Source organism: Cibotium barometz, chromosome 22, assembly GCF_041138505.1.
Source record: "Cibotium barometz isolate CiBa-2024 chromosome 22, ASM4113850v1, whole genome shotgun sequence".
NCBI classification, from domain to species: Eukaryota; Viridiplantae; Streptophyta; class Polypodiopsida; order Cyatheales; family Cibotiaceae; genus Cibotium; species Cibotium barometz.
Genome location: NC_141067.1, coordinates 10,766,732 through 10,791,849, shown reverse-complemented (window position 1 = coordinate 10,791,849; position 25,118 = coordinate 10,766,732). Strand labels below are relative to the sequence as shown.

Here is a 25,118-nt window from a genome sequence, read left to right as displayed (position 1 = left end):
TACATGGAGCTCTAAAAGGAGTCATAAATGTATTCAAAACCATATGGAATTTCCTTTAAAACCATATGGAATCAATAAATGTATTCAAAACCATACGAAATTTATTTTAAAACCAAATGGAATTGCTATTAAAACCTAAAATGCAATAGCTATTAAAACCATTTGAAATTGCTATTAAAACCTAAAATGCAATAGCTTGATGTAGAACTGATAAAATCAACATTAAACTTCTACCAATATTGTGTTTTAATATTTGAAGCTCTAAAGGAATCAATAAATGTAATCAAAACCATATGTACTAATTTAAAACTTACCACGCCTTTGCATATTTATGTAATGATATTTTGTGAGTCCAAATATCTCCTTGTTTTGAATTTTACAGTAAATACTATTTTAATTCAAATTATAAAATTTTCATTACATAACACATAAGAAATGAGCTTACTTCTTGTTAGCATACATGTGTGTGTGTGTGTGTGCATGCGCACGTGTGTGTGTGTGTGTGTGTGTACGTAAAGTACGTACGTACATACATACATACATACATACCTACATGCATACATACATATGTATGTATGTATGTATGCATGCATGCATGCATGCATGCATACATACATATGTATGTATGTATGTATGCATGCATGCATGCATGCATACATACATACATACATGTGTATGTCACCGAGTGACTGACAAGGGATCCATAGCCTCCCCCCTAAATGTCAACACCATGCATACTACGACGATTTCCAAACTTGACACCTTCTTTTTCCTAGAAAAAGAGGTATGAGATAGATGGCCTTGAAAGGTAGGTATAACCTAGAAGGTATATATGTATATACAATATAGCCTCCCCCCTGAATGTCAACACCATGCATACTTCAATTTCCAACCTTAAGACCTTCTTTTTTCTAGAAAAAGAGGGATGAGATAGATGGCCTTGAAAGGTATGTATGACCTAGAAGGTATATATATGTATGTATGTATTTATATATATATACCTAGAAGGTATATATATATATACCTAGAAGGTATATATATGTATATATATATATATACATATATACCTAGAAGGTATATATGTTTGTATATACATACATGCATGTACATATGTATATGTATGTATGTACATACATACACACATACATATATATGTGTATGTATTTATGTATGTTTGTATGTACATACATACATACATATATATACTTCCATAAACAAGTAAGGGTGCTTGGGCAATATAGAGATAATTATTGGATAAACCTTTCTTAAAGATGTTTGCAAAATAAGTCTTACCTTTCTATTATAAACAAGGCAAGGACTTTTCTTAAGAGAGGCATAGGTGGTTGGAAGTTTTCAAAGAGGAAGAAAGCTAAAAGAAGCATGATCTTCAAGATGATCAACTTAGAGTATAAAAGAAGTTGTTGGCCTCAGCAACTTTCTTCTTTGTCATAGATTATGAGTTATTAAAAAAGAGAGGTATCCAATTATCAAGGTCTCTAATCCTCAACATTGTATCTTTCTTGGCCTTAGATAGAATTTTTGGACATACCTATTTCAATCAACAATGTCATGGATAATGGGTAATGTAAAAAACAAGTGGATTCTCTAAAAGACCAAGTACGTTCTTTAGGCTTGGAGGTATTGAGTCTTAAGATATCTATTAATCGACTCAATGCTATTATGAAAAAGATGAGCCATATGTCAGAAGCCCGGGTAGTTGCCTAGGGTTTTTGTGAGAGTAATGATGTTTTTACTCAAGGCACAAATTGTATTGTAGCTTTCAGAATTTGCTCTCCCTTTTGGCTATATGTATGAATTTTCCATTTTCTCAAATTCAATACTTCTCTCTTTTATTTTGTTCTCTCGCACTTTTTTATTATGTCTCAACTTCTATTTCCTCTCTCTGCTTCTCTCTCTCTCTCTCTCTCACTATCTATCTATTTTTGTGATTGTATATGTTATTACCCTTTATCTTTGTAAGAGATGGATTGTATATGGTATGCTCACTTATTTATGTAGAAAATGGTTTGTATATGCTATACTAACGTATCTATCAAAAACTTCTCTAAGAATTACATTGTTATTGAGCTGGGTCTATTTGGAGCAGGGTCACATGTGTGATTTAATGGTTGTTGAAGTACAATATTATGTTGGTGTTTGAAGTTAAGAATGTTAAAAAAGGAAGTTAGTTTTCGCTATTTTATGCTTTGAAGGAGATTTGAAGATGGTTAGGATCTGTATGTACTTGACTTTGAACCAAGTTCGTCGACTTCGAGTTTTGGATGCAACACGTGTGTCTCATCGTAACCGTCAAGGAAAGGGCTTGCATTCGAAAATAAAATGTTACTAATTTAATGGATTAAGTTAATGAAAATTAAGTTGGAACATTTGGAAGGGTTGAAAATGAAGAGGAACATAGAGGAATCCAGAGTGGAATCCACTTACTCTCACAAGAAATAGAGCAATTACCAATTCTATGGTACTTCAAGAACCTATCAAATGAACATCGAAATGCACAACCACAGAGAGATATTGAACGAGGCTCCTTTTCATTTTGATTTAAATGAGCCGCCTATAAATGATAATTTCCATTCTATTTGTTGTGTCGTTGGTGATGTGAAAGATATTAAATCCAAATGTCACTCTATAAGGTGTGCATTTTCATTTCCTTGGAATGTTAAGCACCCAGCAAATATGGTGGTGTATTCTAGAGATTGCACTTTTCACTCATTAGGATCCCTTACTTATAAGTGCCATTTTTGGAATGCACTAATTTGGAAATGTGAGACATCAAGAAATCTAAGACAATATGTAGGCGTACACTACTGTGGAAATGGAAATGTCTCTTTTTGCTACCTTTGGAAAATCCACCTCCTACATTGGCTGAGTTGCTGCTTGGTAATGATAATGCAAGTAAGGAATATATAAAGAATATCTGCTCTTACAATAATGCCTTGGAATTTGTTTCACTAGGTGCTCACTTGGATAATCAGTTCACTAGGGGGGAGGAGTATTTAATTTTCGAATCCATGGTACTACCTATCATTATGTTGGTTCTGTAATACCTCATGGAACATGAGATGCGGCTCCTTGACTTGCCCAACTATATGTGTATGATACAGAGCATGAATTAGATAATAGAATTCATGCAATGCCTTCTTTAAATCATAATGTACTTAAAAGGTTGCAAACAATGATGTATGGATATAGTCCATATGCCTGTGCACTTCGTATAAAAAGAGAAATGTTGCAGTCAAGTCCACATGTAGATTTGAGAATGGTCATCTCACTGAAGCGCGATCAACTTCAAGGCAATACTTGGTTCCTACAAGAAGCGAGGTAGCACCTATCATGCCGGGTCACCCAAGGGAATGATTTACATGTGGGGCATAGAGATATTCAAATAGTGTTGTACATAGATACTATTAAAAAAATATCTAACTTGCATTGTTCGTATATGCCTCTACTATATGTTCTTCTATTTCCTCGAGGAGAGGATGGTTGACAGCTCGGGTCTTTTACGAGAAACATAAGGATGACATGATGCACTTATTGTTAAAAAAGAAAATATTTAGAAAGTTGTTGGGATTTTTTTATGTTATTGAATTTGAAAAAAGAGGCTTACCACATGTACATATATTATTAATATTAGAGAGTGGAAGTAAACCGGTTGAGATTGCACACTATGATATGTTGGTATGTGCTAAACTTCCTGATAAGGTGATGTTTCCTAAGTTGCACACCATAATTAGTCATTGTAATATCCATGGACCATGTGGGGAAATATGCGCTCTCCTTGCATGGTTAACGGGAGGTGCAAACATCGGTACCCTTGAAATTTTTTTGAGACTTCTAACATTGATGAAAATGGATATCCAGCTTTCATGCAGAGAGACGATGGTAGTTTCATTCTCGTAAAGTATCATAGAGTGGATAGTCGATGGGTTGTTCCATATAACCCTTTTCTGTCTATTAGGTACAAATCCCATATTAACATCGAAGTATGCTCTACCATTACAGTCGTAAAGTATTTGTATAAGTATGTATACAAAGGACATGATAGAGCTACTATAGAGTTGCAAGATTCACACGGGGTTATTGATGAGGTTAGTCAATATTTGGATGCACGGTATGTGTTTGTGTTTGGTGCATATACCAATATGATTTGCATGATGAAAAGCCTGATATACAAAGGTTTCATGTCCATCTCCCCAATGCACAACAATGTCATATTCAATGATCAGGATGATTTGCATGATGTGATTAGTTGTGACAAAAACCAAAGAGCATCTTTGATTGAATGGTTCAAAGCTGCATACAGATGCAAGTAGCCTGCTATATGTTGATTTCCCTTGTAAGTAGGTGTGGAATTCAGCTTTGCACTCATGGACTAAAAGGAAAAGGGAAAATGTGATTGGACATATGTATAATGTTAGTCTGAGTAGTGCAGGTGAGCAATATTACCTATGCATGTTACTTACTATGTGCAAAGGTTGTAAATATTTTGAGGATTTATGAACGGTGAAAGGACATTTGTATCCCTGTTTTAAGGCTACATGTGAAGCCAGAGGAATGCTAGAGAGCGATCGCCGATGAGGAGTGGTATATGTGTCTCCAAGAAGCTGCATTTCAGAAAACAAGATTCCAGCTGCGTCAATTGTTTGTCATTATAATGGTTTTTTGTGAGCCTATATCCCCTGGACACCTTTGGAATAAATTCTCCACTAAGCTTTTAGATTATTGTTTCCATTCCTCCTTACAGCAGAGAGAGTGTGAAGATGTTGGTTTTTTTCATTCTATAGCAAAGAATCAAGCTCTGTTACAAATGCAAGACCTCTTACAACAGTATGGAAAGCAGTTGCATGATTTTGAAGGGTTGCCTATTCCTAATAGATCAAGTGTTACCAGTGTCAATAATGGTTTTTGCTGATGGAAGAGATGATGTTTGATTCTGTTCAGTAGGCTGATTTGTTCATTTCCATGGAAAGGGGTCTAAATAGTTGTCAATCAAGAGCATTTGACACATCCTTGAGACCCTTTCTTTGAACCAGGGTGTGTATTTTTTCCCTTAGTGGATCAGGTGGATTAGAAAAAACCTATCTTTATAATGCCTTGCTATCATGATTACGTGGAGAGAATCGAGTTGCATTGGCATGTGCATTGTCTAGAATAGTTGCATTGTTACTTTCAAATGGTCGTACAATGCACTCACGTTTTAAAATTCCATTGGTGCTCAATGCTTCTAGAACTTGTGGAATCAAATCTAACAGCCCATTAGCAAAGGTGTTGAAGCTTACAAGGTCAATTATTTGGGATGAGGCTCCAATGATGCATCGGTATGCATATGAAGCACTGGACATGAAATTGAAAGACATTATGTAGAGTGATACAATGTTTGGTGGGAAAGTTATTCTCTTTGGTGACTTCAAGAAAATCTTACCAATTATGCCAAAGGGATCGCATGAGGACATTATTGATGCAACGTTATGCCGGTCACATATTTGGAGATATGTGAATGTTCTAAACCTCACCCAAAATATACGGGTTAGACAGAGTGCTTATGATTGTACAGAACATGAATTTGTCAAATGGACATTACAAATTGGAGACGGCTCTATAGGCCATCCAAAAAATGAAGGCAGAGTGGTAATACCTCCACGAATGTTGATCCATGGGGGAACTCCATTTTGAGTTTAGTAGAATGGGTATACAAAGATCTTCAAAGGGTGGAAGAATATAATTCTTCTTTTAAAGACCGTGCTATACTTGCAGCATGAAATCTAGAGGTTGATGAGGTTAATGAACTTGTTATGAGAATATATTTTAAGTCCTCTTTAAGAATATTATTTTTTCCTCTTGAGTAATTTGGGGACGCCTAGGTTACTCTTGTGTCATGCCGGCTAGGTTAATATCGTGGGTGACACCACTATAAATATTAATACGTGCGGTATATGATGTATGCTTGGGGCCGTCTATGATTATTTCAGTTAGGTTTGTATTGGCAGGGTGATTCCTGGAGTACTTACGCCTAGTAGTCATGAGTTGGTTATGGTTTGTGCCTGTTTAATATTTATGGGATTAATTTAATTATTAATTGGGTTTATATTTTCAGGTGAAGAAGATTATGAGGATTGATAAATAATGCCGAGGAGAATGTTTCTTATGCGCATCATATTTATTTTTACAAGCGTAGCTTGTAACCTTAGTAGTTGATTTTTTCATTTTTGATACATTGAAAAAAATACATTTATAATGTTGAACTTATTAAAGCCTAAAGGCTTTACCCTAGCCCCAATTTTTAAGACACTCTATTTTTGTTGTGAAAGAGTGTCGTGCTCTCTAAAAGCACACTTTGTATATTTTTGGAAACTATGGCTTATTTTTTATGGAAAGCTAATAATAAAAATACTCGTGTGGGGGAAGGCCACGCTCAAGGGGGGGGGGAAGATTGCACCCAGCCATGTGTTGATGGTGATGTTTTTCTTTCTCTTCCCTTATGTTTTGTTATATGCTTTAATTTTTAATTTAATTCAAGTAGTTGTTTTAATATTTGATATAATTTATGAGTTTTTGATTATTCTCTTCAAGAAGATTAAAGGGTCCCGTGACAGTGGTATCAGAGCTCTGGTGTAATTTAATTTTCTTGAAGGCGGTCAAAAGAGGTGAAAGAGACAAAAACAAAGGTGGTTTTGGTAATTTTCTTGAATTTAAATTAAAGAAGAATACGTTTAGGGATTTTTGTTTATGTATGGATGAAATAAAGCTTGTTTTTAACCATTGGGTAATCAATCTCCATCAATCTATTGCCCAAAGGGTAAAACTAGGTGGAAAACCATTAGTGGGTTTTCCAAAACCATAAAACCACCTTCCTCTTCACTAATCCTCTTCCTAATCCATCTGTATGGATGGGTTTCAAAATTGATAGCCAATCCTGCTTAGCTTTCAAATTGCTAAACCATTGAGGGAGGAAGCAATCTATAATGGACGGTGTATAATTCACCAAGAGCTAATTTATAGAGAAATAAGCACACACGAGTGATCAAACACATTAATCGTTCCCACATTGGATTCACTCCCAATGTCCTCACATACATCACACGTGTCTTAAAGTTGATTGGATTCACTCACAATCGATTTCCCATAATCTTTGCATCCATCAAACGTGTCTTAGAGTTGATCGAATTCACTCACAATCAAACTCCTACATTGGATTCACCCACATTGTTTTCATACGTGTCACACATATTCACAGAGCATACCACACATCTCACAGCTATTTGGATTCACTCACAACCAACTAGGGTCACCCTCATCAAAAACTAATTCAAAAGAGTTGAATGGATTCAGTCAATCAAACTCACACATTTCTTACAAGCGTCATATATGTCATAGTTGGTTGGATTCACTCACAACCAAATAATTCTTTAATCACACTTGGATCACACTTGGATCACCCAAAATATTCTTTTCACTTATTAGGTCACCCAATAATAAATTTATTATTGTAACATCCCTCTTGCTTGAGTGAAGAGAGTCAGAATATAATATCCATCACACAGATAGAATCCCTCTCAACACTAGATTGTGATAAGTTATCCGTCATAGATAAGTATCACTTAGATTATCCGTCTCACGGACATCAAAAGAGTATCCTTCACATACACCAATACGAGTATCTTTCAAGGCATTAACATGAGTATCTTTCATAGACACCAATACAAGTATCTCTCACAGACACCGATACAAGTATCTCTCATAGACACTAACACAAGTATCTTTCAAAGACACTAACACAAGTATCTTTCAAAGACACTTGGTTAACCTTATTTGAAAATAGAAAAGAGAATAATTTGAAGAAAGTGTTTTAAATGAGGTGTTAAAGTTTAAAGGTTGAATGTGAAATAACAATAAGTTCATACATTCTTTAGTGTGATGAATCGAAAAACTTATGTGCATCATTGTTAGCTCACTCAAGTCCTGATAGTGAATGATCTAATATGTATTTTCTTCCGCATGTAGAAAGTACATATCAATCATTGAAGTATTTTGACTAATATATTTGAATTTAACTATAGTTTTTTTTAAATTGAACAATGCATAAGTATGAGTTTTAGGCTTACCTATCTAGTGGTAGAAATCATGATTGGGAGTACCCTCTTGTTTGGGTTGGTCACCTTTGTCTTTGTCTTCAACCATTTGCGGTCGTGGCTCGATTATTTGTCTTCTTTGGACACTCATATGCATAATGCCCTTCTTTGTCACACCTATAGCACGTAATCCCATGAGGCTTTCAATCTCCATTGTTGGTCTTTTTTGTAGCTTCAGTTTTCTTTCCATTTACTTGTGGACCATTGTGCTTCTCTGCTTTATCTTTGTGCTAAAACTTCTCAAAATGTGTAGATTGAGAAGACTAAGGAATATGAGAATCGATCATTGCGGTGTTTCTCGGAAACCCATTTTTCTTTTCGCAATTTGTTGCTAGAGCGATGGCATTGCTAAGAGAATGAGGATGAAACATGTTCACTTCTGCTCTAATAACTAGCTTCAGACCTGCTATGAACTTCCTCCTTTTCTTTTTTCACGCACTTTCTCTATAGCTTTAAGTTGCAATAAAGTTTGCCAAAATGTATCAACATATGCAGATATGTTCTCCTTTTCAAAGCTGTCTAAAAATATCCCATTGTTGTTTGGCTTTTCTCTTATATGACGGAGGTAAGAAATCCTTCTTGATTAGCTTTTGGAATTTCTTTCCATGACTTTGGTTTGAGTTTGCCCTATCTAATAACATTCCACCAAAGAGCTGCATTGCCTATCAAATGACTAGTAGCACATTTAACCTTATCCTTCTCTGAAAAAAACTCTCTAGAAAAGTAATTATCAAGCTGGCTCAACCATGTGAGTATGACATGTGCATCCTTTTTGCCATCATAGTCTTGAAAAGTAAAACCCTTTTGTGCTAATCTTGTGTCCCTTTCGAGACTCTTGAGCTTTGAGAGTAGCTTGCACATTCCTTTGGATAGAGTCCTTTTGTAGATCCTTTTGTAGTAGAAACTTGAGTGCCCTACCGAAGACGACTTAGTGTCCCACTCTTGAGCTTTGAGAGTAGCTTGCACATTCCTTTGGATAGGGTCCTTTTGTAGATCCTTTTGTAGAAACTTGAGTGCCCTACCGAAGACGACTTAGTGTCCCACTCGAATGTGATACAATTATGCTCATAAGAGGTCTCAATGTCATCATGGAGGGCATCCTATGAAGATTTGAACTCAAGACCTCCCCTCCTTGGTGGCAAACCCACACTGCACGATGCCACACACTCATTGGCTCGAGCCCAATTCTCCTTAGTAATGGATACAAATCCCATGCAAGTCTTACTAGCTGTACTTAACAGTGGACATGAATGCTTCCACGCTCATCATTATGAAGAGGAACCCTACACAATGGTTGCCTCAATACTCATGCTACAAATCACAAGATGCTTAAGTGGTGGCACAATGTGAGTTGCCTAAATGTTGAATGGTGGTGGGCCTTCAAAGTGAGCCTTTAGAGAATACTTTACCCATTGAGTTGTTTAAGGCAAACTCAAAACTAATATTTTAAAGTCATTACTTTCAAATCGTTGACCAAATATTAAAAGGAAAGGGCTTATTCCTAAATTTTTAAAATTTTTGGTGAGAAAACAAATGAGCATTCGCACACTAGATGTCATCATGTACGGACCAAGAAGCACTTGGAAGTGTAATTTTTCTCTACACCAATCTAATTTTTGAAACACTCTATTTTTTACTATTAGATTAAATTTACATTCATGGCTTCCACTAATTGTGATTCTTTTTTGTCATGACATGGAGATGACATTAAAACAAGAATAATAATCTTAAAAAATATCCACTCATCGTATTTTGAATATTGGTATGATTAAGTACATTGTGCTAAAAAGTACACCTACGGTCTATGAGAAGAAACAATAACAGCCAATGATGTGGTAGTTGAAGTGGTGAAGTGTTTGTGTCTTCGGATCGGGAGGTCCTGGGTTCAAGCCCCCAATAGGTGCTCCTCGCCTCTACGGGTGGAAAAGAGGACCTAAGGGCAGGGAAATGCACCTTATACGGGTGGGAAAAAAACGATAACTCTCGAAGGATCTTGAAACAGTAATATTTTTACTTTTTTCCACCATTGATAGTAATATTTGTACTTTTTTCCACTATTGATAGAAAACCTTTGTAGCCCTTGTGATTTGTTGACCCATTGGCATTGAGGTCTGCTCAGGCTTAGGTGAGTGAGTTACTTCAAATTGCATAAAGAAGTCCTATGTTATATGTTGTGTATTTACATGGAACAGTATATGTTATTAAATACATTTGGGGATCGGCCGGATAGCATTATCTATGCTCAGTTAGTTATCGATTTCTCGTGATGAGTTTATTGCTCATTATTTGTAGAGCTCTAGAATGTGCAAGCCTCTTACGCAGCAGGCAATTTCAATGCGAGAGAAGCCAGTAGCGAGAGCTAGGCTTTCGTACTCGGCGATGGTTCTCTCCTTGCCGCTGGGCATGCAGGTGAGCATGCACAGGTCCGAAAGGTAAGCCAGCCGGTCGGACCAGCCGCTGCCAACGGGCGAGGTTGGCGACGGGTAGAGAATCTCCGCCACGATCAGCTTCCCCTCCGCCGGAAGAGCGCTGCAGCAGTTCCCAAGGATCTTGCGGCACTGCGCGTCGTCCCAATTATGCAAGATGTTCTGCCACATGCAAGCGCACAGAATGCAATGTTGATCATAAGATTGGGATAATATCAAAGGTTTAAGCTTGGCTATAATATGATTACCTTCATGAAAAGGGCGTCGCCGGATGGCAAGCTCTGGAACATGTCTCCTCCAACGTGCTCCACTCCTGCGTGCAATATACACATCAGTTAGCAATGATGCAATGGAGGTATTGTGAGCGGCTTAACGCAATGCAGGAACTGTGCAAACGCAGGAGCTGTGCACCTGGGTGTGCTGGGGCTGCTCGCACTACGTGAGGCAAGTCGAAATTAACGCCAACGTACGTCCAACATCAAAGTTCTCGTCTACTACATCTTCACAGTTGTACATCAATCTGGGCATATCTTCTTCATACTCTTCGCTTTCGATGTCTCGCAAGATCTTTTCATTGCAGTACATGTAAACAAGTTTATCTGCTCGATCTGCAAGAAGTCGATTGCGAATAGTACTATGAATATATTTATACATGCTCCAGTTTCTTTCTGAGCCTGAGTTTGAAGAGCACTGACTTAGAACCTTCATCGCAAGGTTGCGCAATAAAGCATAATGCTCACCACCATTCATCATCCACCACTTCCATGAAGGTTGCTCTTTAGCCATTTGTTGAACAAGGGAGTTGGAAAATAAACCCTCTTTCAACCGAAATGAGGTCATCTCCTTTATGCACTGTGCACGATCATCATCATTATTATAGAAAGTGTTTACCACTTTATAAAAATCTTGCACCACCTCAACGTTGGACATCAAATCCATATTCCAATATTCAGGATCTAACATGTAAGCAGCACTGTGCAGTGGTGAATGCGCTCCAATCCATCTAGCATGAAAGTACTTCAACAGAACTTTTCTTTGTCTACTGGAGAATGGTACACGCCATTGCTTTTCCACCACTGAATGCTCTAATTTCTCAGGACACTCCAAACTCCGCTGGACAGTCCACCATTGCATCCATGCTTTTCCGAGATTAGGCGCTCTTTGATCAAGGCTTTGTACAGCATACATAACAGGCATCATTACATGGTATGCATCCATCACACTGTTCCACCAACTTCTTCTCGTAAGCGCTCCCTTCAAGACTTTGATTTTCTCTTTCACTTTTTCAAGTTGAGTGTTCTCCCAGTCATGAAATGCCATGCATGTAAATGTTTCACAAACTGCATCTTTATTTCTAAGAAGAGACTCAAAAGTGTAAAAGTGAGTGCAAAACCTAGTCTCCGCTGGAAGCTTTAACATAACTGACATGCGAGGTCGAAACATATCCAAAACTCTCTGTCTCTTGAGCATGAATTTCACAAGCTGGCGAGCAGTGTCGACGATTGAGGCAAACCATTTGGTATCATCAGATTTATACCAATCTTTTAATACAAGATTCAAACTATGAGTATTACAGCCTACCGGAAAAATATGTGGATATTGTCGCTGTAGGATTCTGGATGCATTTTTACAATTTTTTGCATTGTCCATGATGACTTGGACTACATTTTTGGCACCCACTTCCTCGATCACAGAGCTAATGACTTGAGCAATGTAAGCCCCAGTTTTGATTGAACCAGCTGAATCCACGGCACGGATGAAAGTCTCACCTCTAGGTGAAATAACCATTACATTAATTAATGGTTTTCTTTGCACATTAGACCATCCATCACTTACTATACTACATCCAGAAAGCTCTATATTGCTAAGAATTATTCTTTGTACACGTTCTTTTACCTGCGCATAACATTTCTCTAATAGATCATTTCGCATAGCATGGTACGTAGGCGGTGAAAACCCTGGTCCAAACTCACCAATTTTCTTCCATGCTCTCTTCCAATGCTCACTGTCCACCATCATCATAGCACTCCCAGAAAAGTAAATCGCTTCAGCAAGGACGAGTTGTGCATCATCGAGTCGACCTTGACGTAGGCTTTCTTGCAATGAAGTTTGACGCATGGGTATATTTCCTACGTCAAAGTTTTGCTTGCAAGAAGATGCACTGGGTAGATTACTTTCTGGCTGCATATTGCCGTTCGGGGTACAAGTAGGCGATGTAGCGGGAGTTTGATGATTAGAACAACAGTGTTCTTGCTGCCTTGATACATTAATGGTAGGAGTGTCATGTTTTCTTGAATCTTTCTTTTGAATTTCTTCTCTTATGCGTTTGGCCACTATAGGTGTAGAGGGGTGGGTACATGACTTTTTCTTCGGTCCGCCTAAAAAGTGTTCTCTTAGTCGAGGCGCCCCACCTGATTTTACTGCATGGCATAGCTTACACTCCCAATCTATGAATCGATCACCAACGTTAATTGCATATTGCCACTCTATCCCAGGTGCCTTTTTTTTCCTGCTATTTGAAATTTGGACTCTATTGGAGGTATCACTGGATCCAACATTTTCCTCCATCTCAACAAATAACCTATTCAACCAAGCATATAACAATGAATACACAAATGAAAAAACAACAAATCACTCACGTATAACAAAACATACATCTGCAGACAAAGTACTTCGAAACTATCTTGATAAATACAAAAGATCATCACATAACACAAAACTATTTCAAACTATCTTGCAAGGTCTTACTACAAAACTACTTCGAAACTATCATGCACATTGCACCCCCAATGAAGGATGCCTTTTGTACCCAATTAAGGATACTTTACACAATCAAAGATCTATGCTTGCCCAATACTCTAGTATAGGACAATAGACCTTCTCTAACATTCACAAAAAAAATCAAAGATCTATGCTTGCCCAATACTCTAGTATAGGACAATAGACCCTTGTCTACTCTAAACTATATCAAGTATCAAGAACCAATACAAGCCCCTAAGCAGGACTCTTGGCTCCATCAAACCATTCATAAAGCAGAATGAGGTAGATTACGTACGTGGCTCAAATGCAAAGCTGAATGACTCCAAATTTGTCCCTAAATCTCCGCAAGTATTAGCTACGAACCACACCCTGCCCCCAGTTCAAAGAACTAAGGACGAGTGGCCCAATAGCCTTAGGAGTGCCTACAAGGAAAGACGACAGTCCCTAAAATAAGAACGTTCTTCCCAAGAGGACACTTCTAGCAACTCGAGAGCTCTACAAGTACTTTGAGGAGAGATATCACGCCCCCAAAACAAGGACTATCTTCCCAAAAGTTGTACGATGGGTGTCGGGCAGTGTTTATATACAGAATAATACCCCGCCGGTGTTTTTTGTTTTTCCCGACGGGCCCGCCGGGCTTCTGTCTTTCCCGGCGGGCCCGCCGGGAAAACTATGTATCCCGGCGGGCTCGCCGGGAATGATAAAAGCCCGGAGGTGTTACTGGAATAGTGGGTTCCGGCAGGTCATTTCTCAGGTCATGTGAATATACAATGTGATCACAAGTTTTAATATGTTAACAATAGGTTTTGTTAACGTGATCACGAAATTGTGAAGACGTTAATGAAATCCCTGTCTGCCTCCCATGACTCGACGCCGCCAGATCCGAAATGCGAAGATCCAATGGTCTCCATCTGGATCCGTCGTGCCTCCACATGCTGCCTGCTCTTCACGCCACCCTCTGCTCGTTTCTTTGCCTCCTTCCACTCGCGTTTGTGCGCAGTGGCAGGTTTCTCGGCAAGATAGCCACCCGCAGCTACATTTAGCCGGTCATCGTATGCGAGTTTTTTAAGGTGAGATCTTTTATTACTTAAGATCTCCCTTATTCGCGTCCTTCCCCATACATCCGAGAATGTAGCATGTGGGGGATTGGGGTACCGACTATGTACAGCCTCTATCACCTCCCCAACTAATCGGCTATTTTGATCTTTAAATTTAATAAAACAATTTCTAAATGAGTTTGATACTACCCCACGCATGTACTCCATTACCTCCCTCCCCCTCGCATCCATCACTATCCCGCCCCTATCCGTCACATCATAGCAGACTACTCTCTCTATCTCTCTCATCTCCTCCTCTTCCGAACTGTCTCCTCTAACTCTTCTCTCTCTATCTCCTCTCTCACCGTGTGCCGTACTACCTCCCCCACCTCCCCCACCTCCCCCACCAAAGCACCCGCCGCATCCTCCACTCCCACTCTTCCTACTGCTGCGGGTGGAGTCACGACTGGGGGATTGTCTACGTGACGGTGGCTGTGAGCCCTGACGTGACGGTGGCTCTGAGGGAGCACGTGATGGTGGCTGTGAGGGTGTACGTGAGTGTGTCTGGGACGAGGTATGTCTCCTCGGTGGACGTGGAAGAGGAGAAGCTGCATGCCGTCTCGTCGGACTCGGAGGAATAGACGGCACTAGAGTGCCCTGGATACTCGCGGTAGGGGTATAGACACCAGGCAGGGAAGGAGGGGGATGGGCATACATATACTCTGTAAGCTCAACCGGACCAGGATGGCGCCCAAAGTGATTCAGCATCTCCATCAGCCAATTGCTGTACGCAAATGGATCGGATAAAGAACCTGGAATATCCATAAAGAACCTGCAACAAACATCTTCATGTACATCATGGGCTGTCTCTTGACTCACACAAATATCATCATTCAAGTCAGTTGCCTGCAAATCATGAAATCTGAAACGCCGCAGTTTTCTGTCTGCAAAAACTTGTGTATACACCCATCAGAAAACGCGTGTATACACCCGTCCAGAAACGCGTGTATATCCGCGTGAACATACTCTGCAGACAGGTTACACGCGCTTCTACACGCGTTCGTACACGCGACCTGCGGAAAAATTTTCTCGAAAAGACCGACCCCCCGACAAAGACAGAATGTCCTTATAAAAGGACCAGCCATTGTCGCCCCTGTCAGGATGCAGTAACCCAATCGTGTGCAAAAGGACAAACCCAAAGAGCAAAGAGCAAAGTAAACAAATCTGACAAAAGAGACAAGGCACAGGACAAAGTGACTCACCTCTGAAAAAGTGAGTCTTCTCTGCTCCCTCCTTCTCCCGTGTGTGTGCTCCTTTCTCTGCTCCCTCCTTGCTGTTGGAAGAGGCGAAAACAGGCGAAAACGCATGTATAGTCGATTTCTTAGTTCAAAATCTATATTTGGGGAAGGCGGGCTATTTTTAGTTTAAACATACCACCGCGTTTATATTCGCGTATATAAATGAGTGTATTTTCGCGTGTATGTTATTTTAGCTGCGTTTATACACGCGTTTTGCAGAAATTAGCCGCGTGAATACACGCGATTTTTAGGAAGTAGCCGCGTTAATACACGCAATTTTTAGGAAATAGCCGCGTTAATACACGCGATTTTTGTGCTTTCATTAAAAACATATAATGATTTTGTGTTTTCTGATTTGTACACAGGATGTCATCAACCTCTTCAAGCAGTTCTGGGAAAGATGAGAGAATGCGTCATCGTAAACGCGATGTGTGGTTGGGACAACGGATCAAATGTATGTGTAATCGATGTCAAGGATGCATTGTACGAGCACGTCGAATTACCTTGAATCACATCTCCATGTATGGAGAATGGAATCAAACAGGTTTAGAGGTGAGTAGATGTAAATTGATGGTATTCAAATGACTCATGGTATCCAAATTAAATTAATAGAGTTGTAACACATAATTTGATAAATTGAAGCAGGATGCAGTACCACACCCTAACATGGTACCCTACGCGCGACGAGAGTACGTAAAGCGTCGACGAGATGATGCTGGAGCTTCGGGATCTATTGTCAGAGATGAGTGGGAAAGGGACGACAATAGCCCTGCACCCCACGAAGTTGTGGAAGAGGAGGTGCTTGATGATATGGTGCGGAATCTTTTTAAGGATGATCCCAAAGGTATGGACGACGATGATATGGAACAAGAGCATCTTTATAAGGCTTCATCGACACCGGTGTTTGAAGGGTGCACATTCTCAGTTTTACGTGCTTCACTTGAACTACTTAATATACAAACAGTTTATGGATGGAGCAATGCAAGTCTTGACGCATTGTTGAAGTAAGCATTCTAACTTACAAATTTGAATTAGTGGTTTAAGGTTTAGGATTTAAGACTAATTATAATTGATGATATTGGATGCAGGCTATTATCAAACATGCTTCCAAAGGAAAATAGACTACCCACCTCAAGAGACATAGCGAGGCGCTATGTGACATCTCTTGGAGGACTGGATTATGATAAAATACATGCATGCGTCAATGATTGCATTCTCTTTCGTGGGACGCATAAGGAGGCTCTACATTGTCCCACTTGTGGTGAAGCAAGGTACAAAACAGATATGAAGAGTTGAACATGCCATTGAAGATGTTGTGATCGATGATCAAGAAATAAGAGATGATCATGATAATGAGGATGAGCATGCCATTTCTCATGATCATGAGAATGACCCTACCATTGAGGATGATGGTGATGTTGATGAGGATGATCAGGACATCGATACCATTATCAATGGAGTACAGAATATCGATAGTGGAATAAATTTAATCGTAGCCTTACCAATTGATCAAATGGATATTGATGTTGATCGTTTGGCAAGGATGGATCTTATTGAAGATGAGATCGAACCCTAACTAATCCGTCACTGTATGTTCTAAATTGATGACATTTCTATCATCTCATATGCATGATTTATTTTTGAATATATTTCATTGTTGTAAATGCATGTAGTGGGATTGTGTAATGATGTATACTGTAATGTACTATGAGATGGTTTAAGGAAAATAGTTTTTAATTTTGTAAAGGAATTGAGTTTTTCTTCAGTTTTTCTCTGCCATGCGTGTATTAATCCGTGTATAGCAGCGTGTATTTATCCGTGTATAATAGCGAGTATTACCCCGTGAATATTATCGTGTATAGATGCGTGTATTACTGCGTGTATATAAACGCGTTTATACACGCGTTGATAAATGAAAATATACACGCGAACTTAAATGCTAAAATACATGCGCCCGATTCTATTCAAATACAAGTGCGACCATACACGCGTTCGTAATTTATCGCGTGTATGAAACGCGTGTATGGCAGCATTGTCTTGTAGTGTGTAACTTTCAGAATTTGCTCTCCCTTTTGGCTATATGTATGAATTTTCCATTTTCTCAAATTCAATACTTCTCTCTTTTATTTTGTTCTCTCACACTTTTTTATTATGTCTCAACTTCTATTTCCTCTCTCTGCTTCTCTCTCTCTCTCTCTCACTATCTATCTATTTCTGTGATTGTATATGTTATTACCCTTTATCTTTGTAAGAGATGGATTGTATATGGTATGCTCACTTATTTATGTAGGAAATGGTTTGTATATGTTATACTCACGTATTTATTAAAAACTTCTCTAAGAATTACATTGTTATTGAGCTGGGTCTATTTGGAGCAGGGTCACATGTAGATGATTCAAATACCATTATCAAGCGTATGCCCTAGCCATGAAACCATCAAATGATTTTCACAGAAGTCATTAACATAGAGTGTACGTAATATTATTTTTTCCTCTTGAGTAATTTGGGGACGCCTAGGTTACTCTTTAAGAATATTATTTTTTCCTCTTTAAGAATATTATTTCTTCCTCTTGAGTAATTTGGGGACGCCTAGGTTACTCTTGTGTCATGCCGGCTAGGTTAATATCGTGGGTGACACCACTATAAATATTAATACGTGCGGTATATGACGTATGCTTGGGGCCGTCTATGATTATTTCAGTTAGGTTTGTATTGGTAGGGTGATTCCTGGAGTACTTATGCCTAGTAGTCATGAGTTGGTTATGGTTTGTGCCTGTTTAATATTTATGGGATTAATTTAATTATTAATTAGGTTTATATTTTCAGGTGAAGAAGATTATGAGGATTGATAAATAATGCCGAGGAGAATGTTTCTTATGCGCATCATATTTATTTTTACAAGCGTAGCTTGTAACCTTAGTAGTTGATTTTTCCATTTTTGATACATTGAAAAAAATACATTTATAATGTTGAACTTATTAAAGCCTAAAGGCTTTACCCTAGCCCCAATTTTTAAGACACTCTATTTTTGTTGTGAAAGAGTGTCGTGCTCTCTAAAAGCACACTTTGTATATTTTTGGAAAATATGGCTTATTTTTTATGGAAAGCTAATAATAAAAATACTCGTGTGGGGGAAGGCCACGCTCAAGGGGGGGGGAAGATTGCACCCAGCCATGTGTTGATGGTGATGTTTTTCTTTCTCTTCCCTTATGTTTTGTTATATGCTTTAATTTTTAATTTAATTCAAGTAGTTGTTTTAATATTTGATATAATTTATGAGTTTTTGATTATTCTCTTCAAGAAGATTAAAGGGTCCCGTGACAGTGGTATCAGAGCTCTGGTGTAATTTAATTTTCTTGAAGGCGGTCAAAAGAGGTAAAAGAGACAAAAACAAAGGTGGTTTTGGTAATTTTCTTGAATTTAAATTAAAGAAGAATACGTTTAGGGATTTTTGTTTATGTATGGATGAAATAAAGCTTGTTTTTAACCATTGGGTAATCAATCTCCATCAATCTATTGCCCAAAGGGTAAAACTAGGTGGAAAACCATTAGTGGGTTTTCCAAAACCATAAAACCACCTTCCTCTTCACTAATCCTCTTCCTAATCCATCTCTATGGATGGGTTTCAAAATTGATAGCCAATCCTGCTTAGCTTTCAAATTGCTAAACCATTGAGGGAGGAAGCAATCTATAATGGACGGTGTATAATTCACCAAGAGCTAATTTATAGAGAAATAAGCACACACGAGTGATCAAACACATTAATCGTTCCCACATTGGATTCACTCCCAATGTCCTCACATACATCACACGTGTCTTAAAGTTGATTGGATTCACTCACAATCGATTTTCCATAATCTTTGCATCCATCAAACGTGTCTTAGAGTTGATCGAATTCACTCACAATCAAACTCCTACATTGGATTCACCCACATTGTTTTCATACGTGTCACACATATTCACAGAGCATACCACACATCTCACAGCTATTTGGATTCACTCACAACCAACTAGGGTCACCCTCATCAAAAACTAATTCAAAAGAGTTGAATGGATTCAGTCAATCAAACTCACACATTTCTTACAAGCGTCATATATGTCATAGTTGGTTGGATTCACTCACAACCAAATAATTCTTTAATCACACTTGGATCACACTTGGATCACCCAAAATATTCTTTTCACTTATTAGGTCACCCAATAATAAATTTATTATTGTAACATCCCTCTTGCTTGAGTGAAGAGAGTCAGAATATAATATCCATCACACAGATAGAATCCCTCTCAACACTAGATTGTGATAAGTTATCCGTCATAGATAAGTATCACTTAGATTATCCGTCTCACGGACATCAAAAGAGTATCCTTCACATACACCAATACGAGTATCTTTCACAGACATTAACATGAGTATCTTTCATAGACACCAATACAAGTATCTCTCACAGACACCGATACAAGTATCTCTCATAGACACTAACACAAGTATCTTTCAAAGACACTAACACAAGTATCTTTCAAAGACACTAACACAAGTATCTTTCAAAGACACTTGGTTAACCTTATTTGAAAATAGAAAAGAGAATAATTTGAAGAAAGTGTTTTAAATGAGGTGTTAAAGTTTAAAGGTTGAATGTGAAATAACAATAAGTTAATACATTCTTTAGTGTGATGAATCGAAAAACTTATGTGCATCATTGTTAGCTCACTCAAGTCCTGATAGTGAATGATCTAATATGTATTTTCTTCCGCATGTAGAAAGTACATATCAATCATTGAAGTATTTTGACTAATATATTTGAATTTAACTATAGTTTTTTTTAAATTGAACAATGCATAAGTATGAGTTTTAGGCTTACCTATCTAGTGGTAGAAATCATGATTGGGAGTACCCTCTTGTTTGGGTTGGTCACCTTTGTCTTTGTCTTCAACCATTTGCGGTCGTGGCTCGATTATTTGTCTTCTTTGGACACTCATATGCATAATGCCCTTCTTTGTCACACCTATAGCACGTAATCCCATGAGGCTTTCAATCTCCATTGTTGGTCTTTTTTGTAGCTTCAGTTTTCTTTCCATTTACTTGTGGACCATTGTGCTTCTCTGCTTTATCTTTGTGCTAAAACTTCTCAAAATGTGTAGATTGAGAAGACTAAGGAATATGAGAATCGATCATTGCGGTGTTTCTCGGAAACCCATTTTTCTTTTCGCAATTTGTTGCTAGAGCGATGGCATTGCTAAGAGAATGAGGATGAAACATGTTCACTTCTGCTCTAATAACTAGCTTCAGACGTGCTATGAACTTCCTCCTTTTCTTTTTTCACGCACTTTCTCTATAGCTTTAAGTTGCAATAAAGTTTGCCAAAATGTATCAACATATGCAGATATGTTCTCCTTTTCAAAGCTGTCTAAAAATATCCCATTGTTGTTTGGCTTTTCTCTTATATGACGGAGGTAAGAAATCCTTCTTGATTAGCTTTTGGAATTTCTTTCCATGACTTTGGTTTGAGTTTGCCCTATCTAATAACATTCCACCAAAGAGCTGCATTGCCTATCAAATGACTAGTAGCACATTTAACCTTATCCTTCTCTGAAAAAAACTCTCTAGAAAAGTAATTATCAAGCTGGCTCAACCATGTGAGTATGACATGTGCATCCTTTTTGCCATCATAGTCTTGAAAAGTAAAACCCTTTTGTGCTAATCTTGTGTCCCTTTCGAGACTCTTGAGCTTTGAGAGTAGCTTGCACATTCCTTTGGATAGAGTCCTTTTGTAGATCCTTTTGTAGTAGAAACTTGAGTGCCCTACCGAAGACGACTTAGTGTCCCACTCTTGAGCTTTGAGAGTAGCTTGCACATTCCTTTGGATAGGGTCCTTTTGTAGATCCTTTTGTAGTAGAAACTTGAGTGCCCTACCGAAGACGACTTAGTGTCCCACTCGAATGTGATACAATTATGCTCATAAGAGGTCTCGATGTCATCATGGAGGGCATCCTATGAAGATTTGAACTCAAGACCTCCCCTCCTTGGTGACAAACCCACACTGCACGATGCCACACACTCATTGGCTCGAGCCCAATTCTCCTTAGTAATGGATACAAATCCCATGCAAGTCTTACTAGTTGTACTTAACAGTGGACATGAATGCTTCCACGCTCATCATTATGAAGAGGAACCCTACACAATGGTTGCCTCAATACTCATGCTACAAATCACAAGATGCTTAAGTGGTGGCACAATGTGAGTTGCCTAAATGTTGAATGGTGGTGGGCCTTCAAAGTGAGCCTTTAGAGAATACTTTACCCATTGAGTTGTTTAAGGCAAACTCAAAACTAATATTTTAAAGTCATTACTTTCAAATCGTTGACCAAATATTAAAAGGAAAGGGCTTATTCCTAAATTTTTAAAATTTTTGGTGAGAAAACAAATGAGCATTCGCACACTAGATGTCATCATGTACGGACCAAGAAGCACTTGGAAGTGTAATTTTTCTCTACACCAATCTAATTTTTGAAACACTCTATTTTTTACTATTAGATTAAATTTACATTCATGGCTTCCACTAATTGTGATTCTTTTTTGTCATGACATGGAGATGACATTAAAACAAGAATAATAATCTTAAAAAATATCCACTCATCGTATTTTGAATATTGGTATGATTAAGTACATTGTGCTAAAAAGTACACCTACGGTCTATGAGAAGAAACAATAACAGCCAATGATGTGGTAGTTGAAGTGGTGAAGTGTTTGTGTCTTCGGATCGGGAGGTCCTGGGTTCAAGCCCCCAATAGGTGCTCCTCGCCTCTACGGGTGGAAAAGAGGACCTAAGGGCAGGGAAATGCACCTTATACGGGTGGGAAAAAAACGATAACTCTCGAAGGATCTTGAAACAGTAATATTTTTACTTTTTTCCACCATTGATAGTAATATTTGTACTTTTTTCCACTATTGATAGAAAACCTTTGTAGCCCTTGTGATTTGTTGACCCATTGGCATTGAGGTCTGCTCAGGCTTAGGTGAGTGAGTTACTTCAAATTGCATAAAGAAGTTCTATGTTATATGTTGTGTATTTACATGGAACAGTATATGTTATTAAATACATTTGGGGATCGGCCGGATAGCATTATCTATGCTCAGTTAGTTATCGATTTCTCGTGATGAGTTTATTGCTCATTATTTGTAGAGCTCTAGAATGTGCAAGCCTCTTACGCAGCAGGCAATTTCAATGCGAGAGAAGCCAGTAGCGAGAGCTAGGCTTTCGTACTCGGCGATGGTTCTCTCCTTGCCGCTGGGCATGCAGGTGAGCATGCACAGGTCCGAAAGGTAAGCCAGCCGGTCGGACCAGCCGCTGCCAACGGGCGAGGTTGGCGACGGGTAGAGAATCTCCGCCACGATCAGCTTCCCCTCCGTCGGAAGAGCGCTGCAGCAGTTCCCAAGGATCTTGCGGCACTGCGCGTCGTCCCAATTATGCAAGATGTTCTGCCACATGCAAGCGCACAGAATGCAATGTTGATCATAAGATTGGGATAATATCAAAGGTTTAAGCTTGGCTATAATATGATTACCTTCATGAAAAGGGCGTCGCCGGATGGCAAGCTCTGGAACATGTCTCCTCCAACGTGCTCCACTCCTGCGTGCAATATACACATCAGTTAGCAATGATGCAATGGAGGTATTGTGAGCGGCTTAACGCAATGCAGGAACTGTGCAAACGTAGGAGCTGTGCACCTGGGTGTGCTGGGGCTGCTCGCACTACGTGAGGCAAGTCGAAATTAACGCCGTGTATGTGAGGATGCTTGTCCACGATCATGGCGATGCAGGAGCCCAGCCCCCCGCCCACGTCCACCACAGTCTTCACACCACCGAAGCCGGTGTAGGCTTCCAGCAAGGGGCCCATGAAGAGCCGGCTGTGGCTCGACATAGCCAGGTTGAAGTCCCTGTTGGAGGCGCTGTCCGTGCGGGCGTTCTCGAACTGGTTGCAGCCGGCATGTGCGCTGGCGAAGGGTATGGATCCCGTCAAGATGGCGTCCGCCAGGTGTGGCCAGCAGTCCATGAAACTCTTCCCTCGCTGCAAGTGGAAATAATGGGCGAGAGAGAGGCCGGCGGCGGCCTGCTGGCCTCCGCCATCCGTCAGCAGGTAGGTGCACATGGGCGTGAGGCCGTATTTTATAGTTGTGTCCACGCGTGGCTCGGACGGTGCGACCGTCCGTGCGCAGGCCGAGGACGTGAGAATGGAGTGGCATGCAAGAACGCGCAGCAGACGATCAAGAGAGTGGGCGGCGTTGGGGTTGGGCACCAGCAGCCCCTTGGCCTGCACCATCTCCTGCACTATTTCGTCGGCGGACATGTCTGCGCTGGCCTTGGCTAGAATGTCCAGCACCTGGAGGTCCATGACTGTGCCCAAAGCCAAGGGCACGCACACAAGGCGGCTCATGCATCGGGCAGCCAGCCATGCTTCTTCCTCACTACAATCAACAACAGCGCCGGCCATTGCTCACTCTTCTGGGGTTCTCTGGGAAAGCTCGTCTTTATAGAAAACGATCCACCCTCAAAGTCAAGCTCATGGACGTAAGAAGTCACACAAATTCTCATTTGTGTGTCACACAAAGTCTGGCCTACTATGATGGAACGTTATCTAGAAAATCAAAGACAACTTACACAAAGTCTTGTGAAAACAAAGACAACTTACACAAAGTCTTGTGTACCTTTTACATATACCTATTTTAATCGGCAATGTGCCAATTCATGCCTTCTCTTCATTGGATAGAATCTATGCTAGTGATTATGGAGATTGGCTTTTCCTTTCTCATTTTGATCATGTTCCTTAACTTTCGAATAGGAAATAGTTCCTTGATGGAACAGAAATTTAAAGCACTATCTTTAGTAATTAACAAGTCTATTATAGGCTCTCTTAGGATTCCCCTCCCCCCCCCCTTTTTTTTTGGCTTTTAAGAGCTTGTTAGTGTATATACATCCATAAACAAATAAGGGTACTTGGGCAATATAGAGATAATTATTGGATAAACCTTTCTTAAAGATGTTTGCAAGAATAAGTCTTATCTTTCTATTATAAACAAGGCAAGGACTTTTCTTCAGAGAGGCATAGGTGGTTGGAAGTTTTCAAAGAGGAAGATAAATGGTTAACTAAAAGGATCATAATCTTCAATAGATTAGTGTATACTATAAAAGAAGTGTTTGGCCTTGGCAATTTTCTTCTTTGTAATAGATTACGAGTTATTAAAAAAGAGAGAGTCTCCAATTATCAAGGTCTCTAATCCTCAACACTCTATCTTGCTTGGGCTTAGATAGAATTTTTGGGCATACCTATTTCAACCAACAATGTCTATTCATCCATGTCATTGCATACCCATCTTAATCTACACTGTCAATTAATCCATTCCCCTTCATTGAAAATGCTAGTGAGTTTTGATATGTAGGGCGGCTGATGATGA

General features: G+C 39.2%; 1 protein-coding gene and 1 pseudogene across 2 annotated transcripts; both read right to left on the bottom strand.

Moving 5' to 3' along the window:
- Positions 1–10,404: 10,404 nt before the first annotated feature.
- Positions 10,405–11,030, bottom strand: LOC147626267 (desmethyl-yatein O-methyltransferase-like). Its single transcript, XM_086816906.1, has 3 exons — positions 10,985–11,030; positions 10,822–10,886; positions 10,405–10,735 (listed from the first exon to the last, which is right to left on the bottom strand). The coding sequence occupies exons 2-3, from the start codon at positions 10,861–10,863 to the stop codon at positions 10,430–10,432; spliced, it is 348 nt and encodes a 115-aa protein (XP_086673032.1). The 5' UTR covers positions 10,864–10,886; positions 10,985–11,030; the 3' UTR covers positions 10,405–10,429.
- An 11,809-nt stretch (positions 11,031–22,839) lies between these two features.
- LOC147626266 (desmethyl-yatein O-methyltransferase pseudogene) lies at positions 22,840–24,157 on the bottom strand (annotated as a pseudogene). Its single transcript, XR_015268556.1, has 3 exons — positions 23,395–24,157; positions 23,232–23,296; positions 22,840–23,145 (listed from the first exon to the last, which is right to left on the bottom strand). The product of XR_015268556.1 is annotated as a desmethyl-yatein O-methyltransferase pseudogene (transcript).
- Positions 24,158–25,118: the final 961 nt, after the last annotated feature.

What these genes read in the sequence shown, in the direction of transcription:
- LOC147626267 (XM_086816906.1), bottom strand. Translation starts at nt 10,863, where the DNA reads ATGTTCCAGAGCTTGCCATCCGGCGACGCCCTTTTCATGAAG. An exon ending in GCGACGCCCTTTTCATGAAG is followed by an intron (nt 10,736 to 10,821) that starts GTAATCATATTA and finishes TGCATGTGGCAG; the next exon opens with AACATCTTGCATAATTGGGA.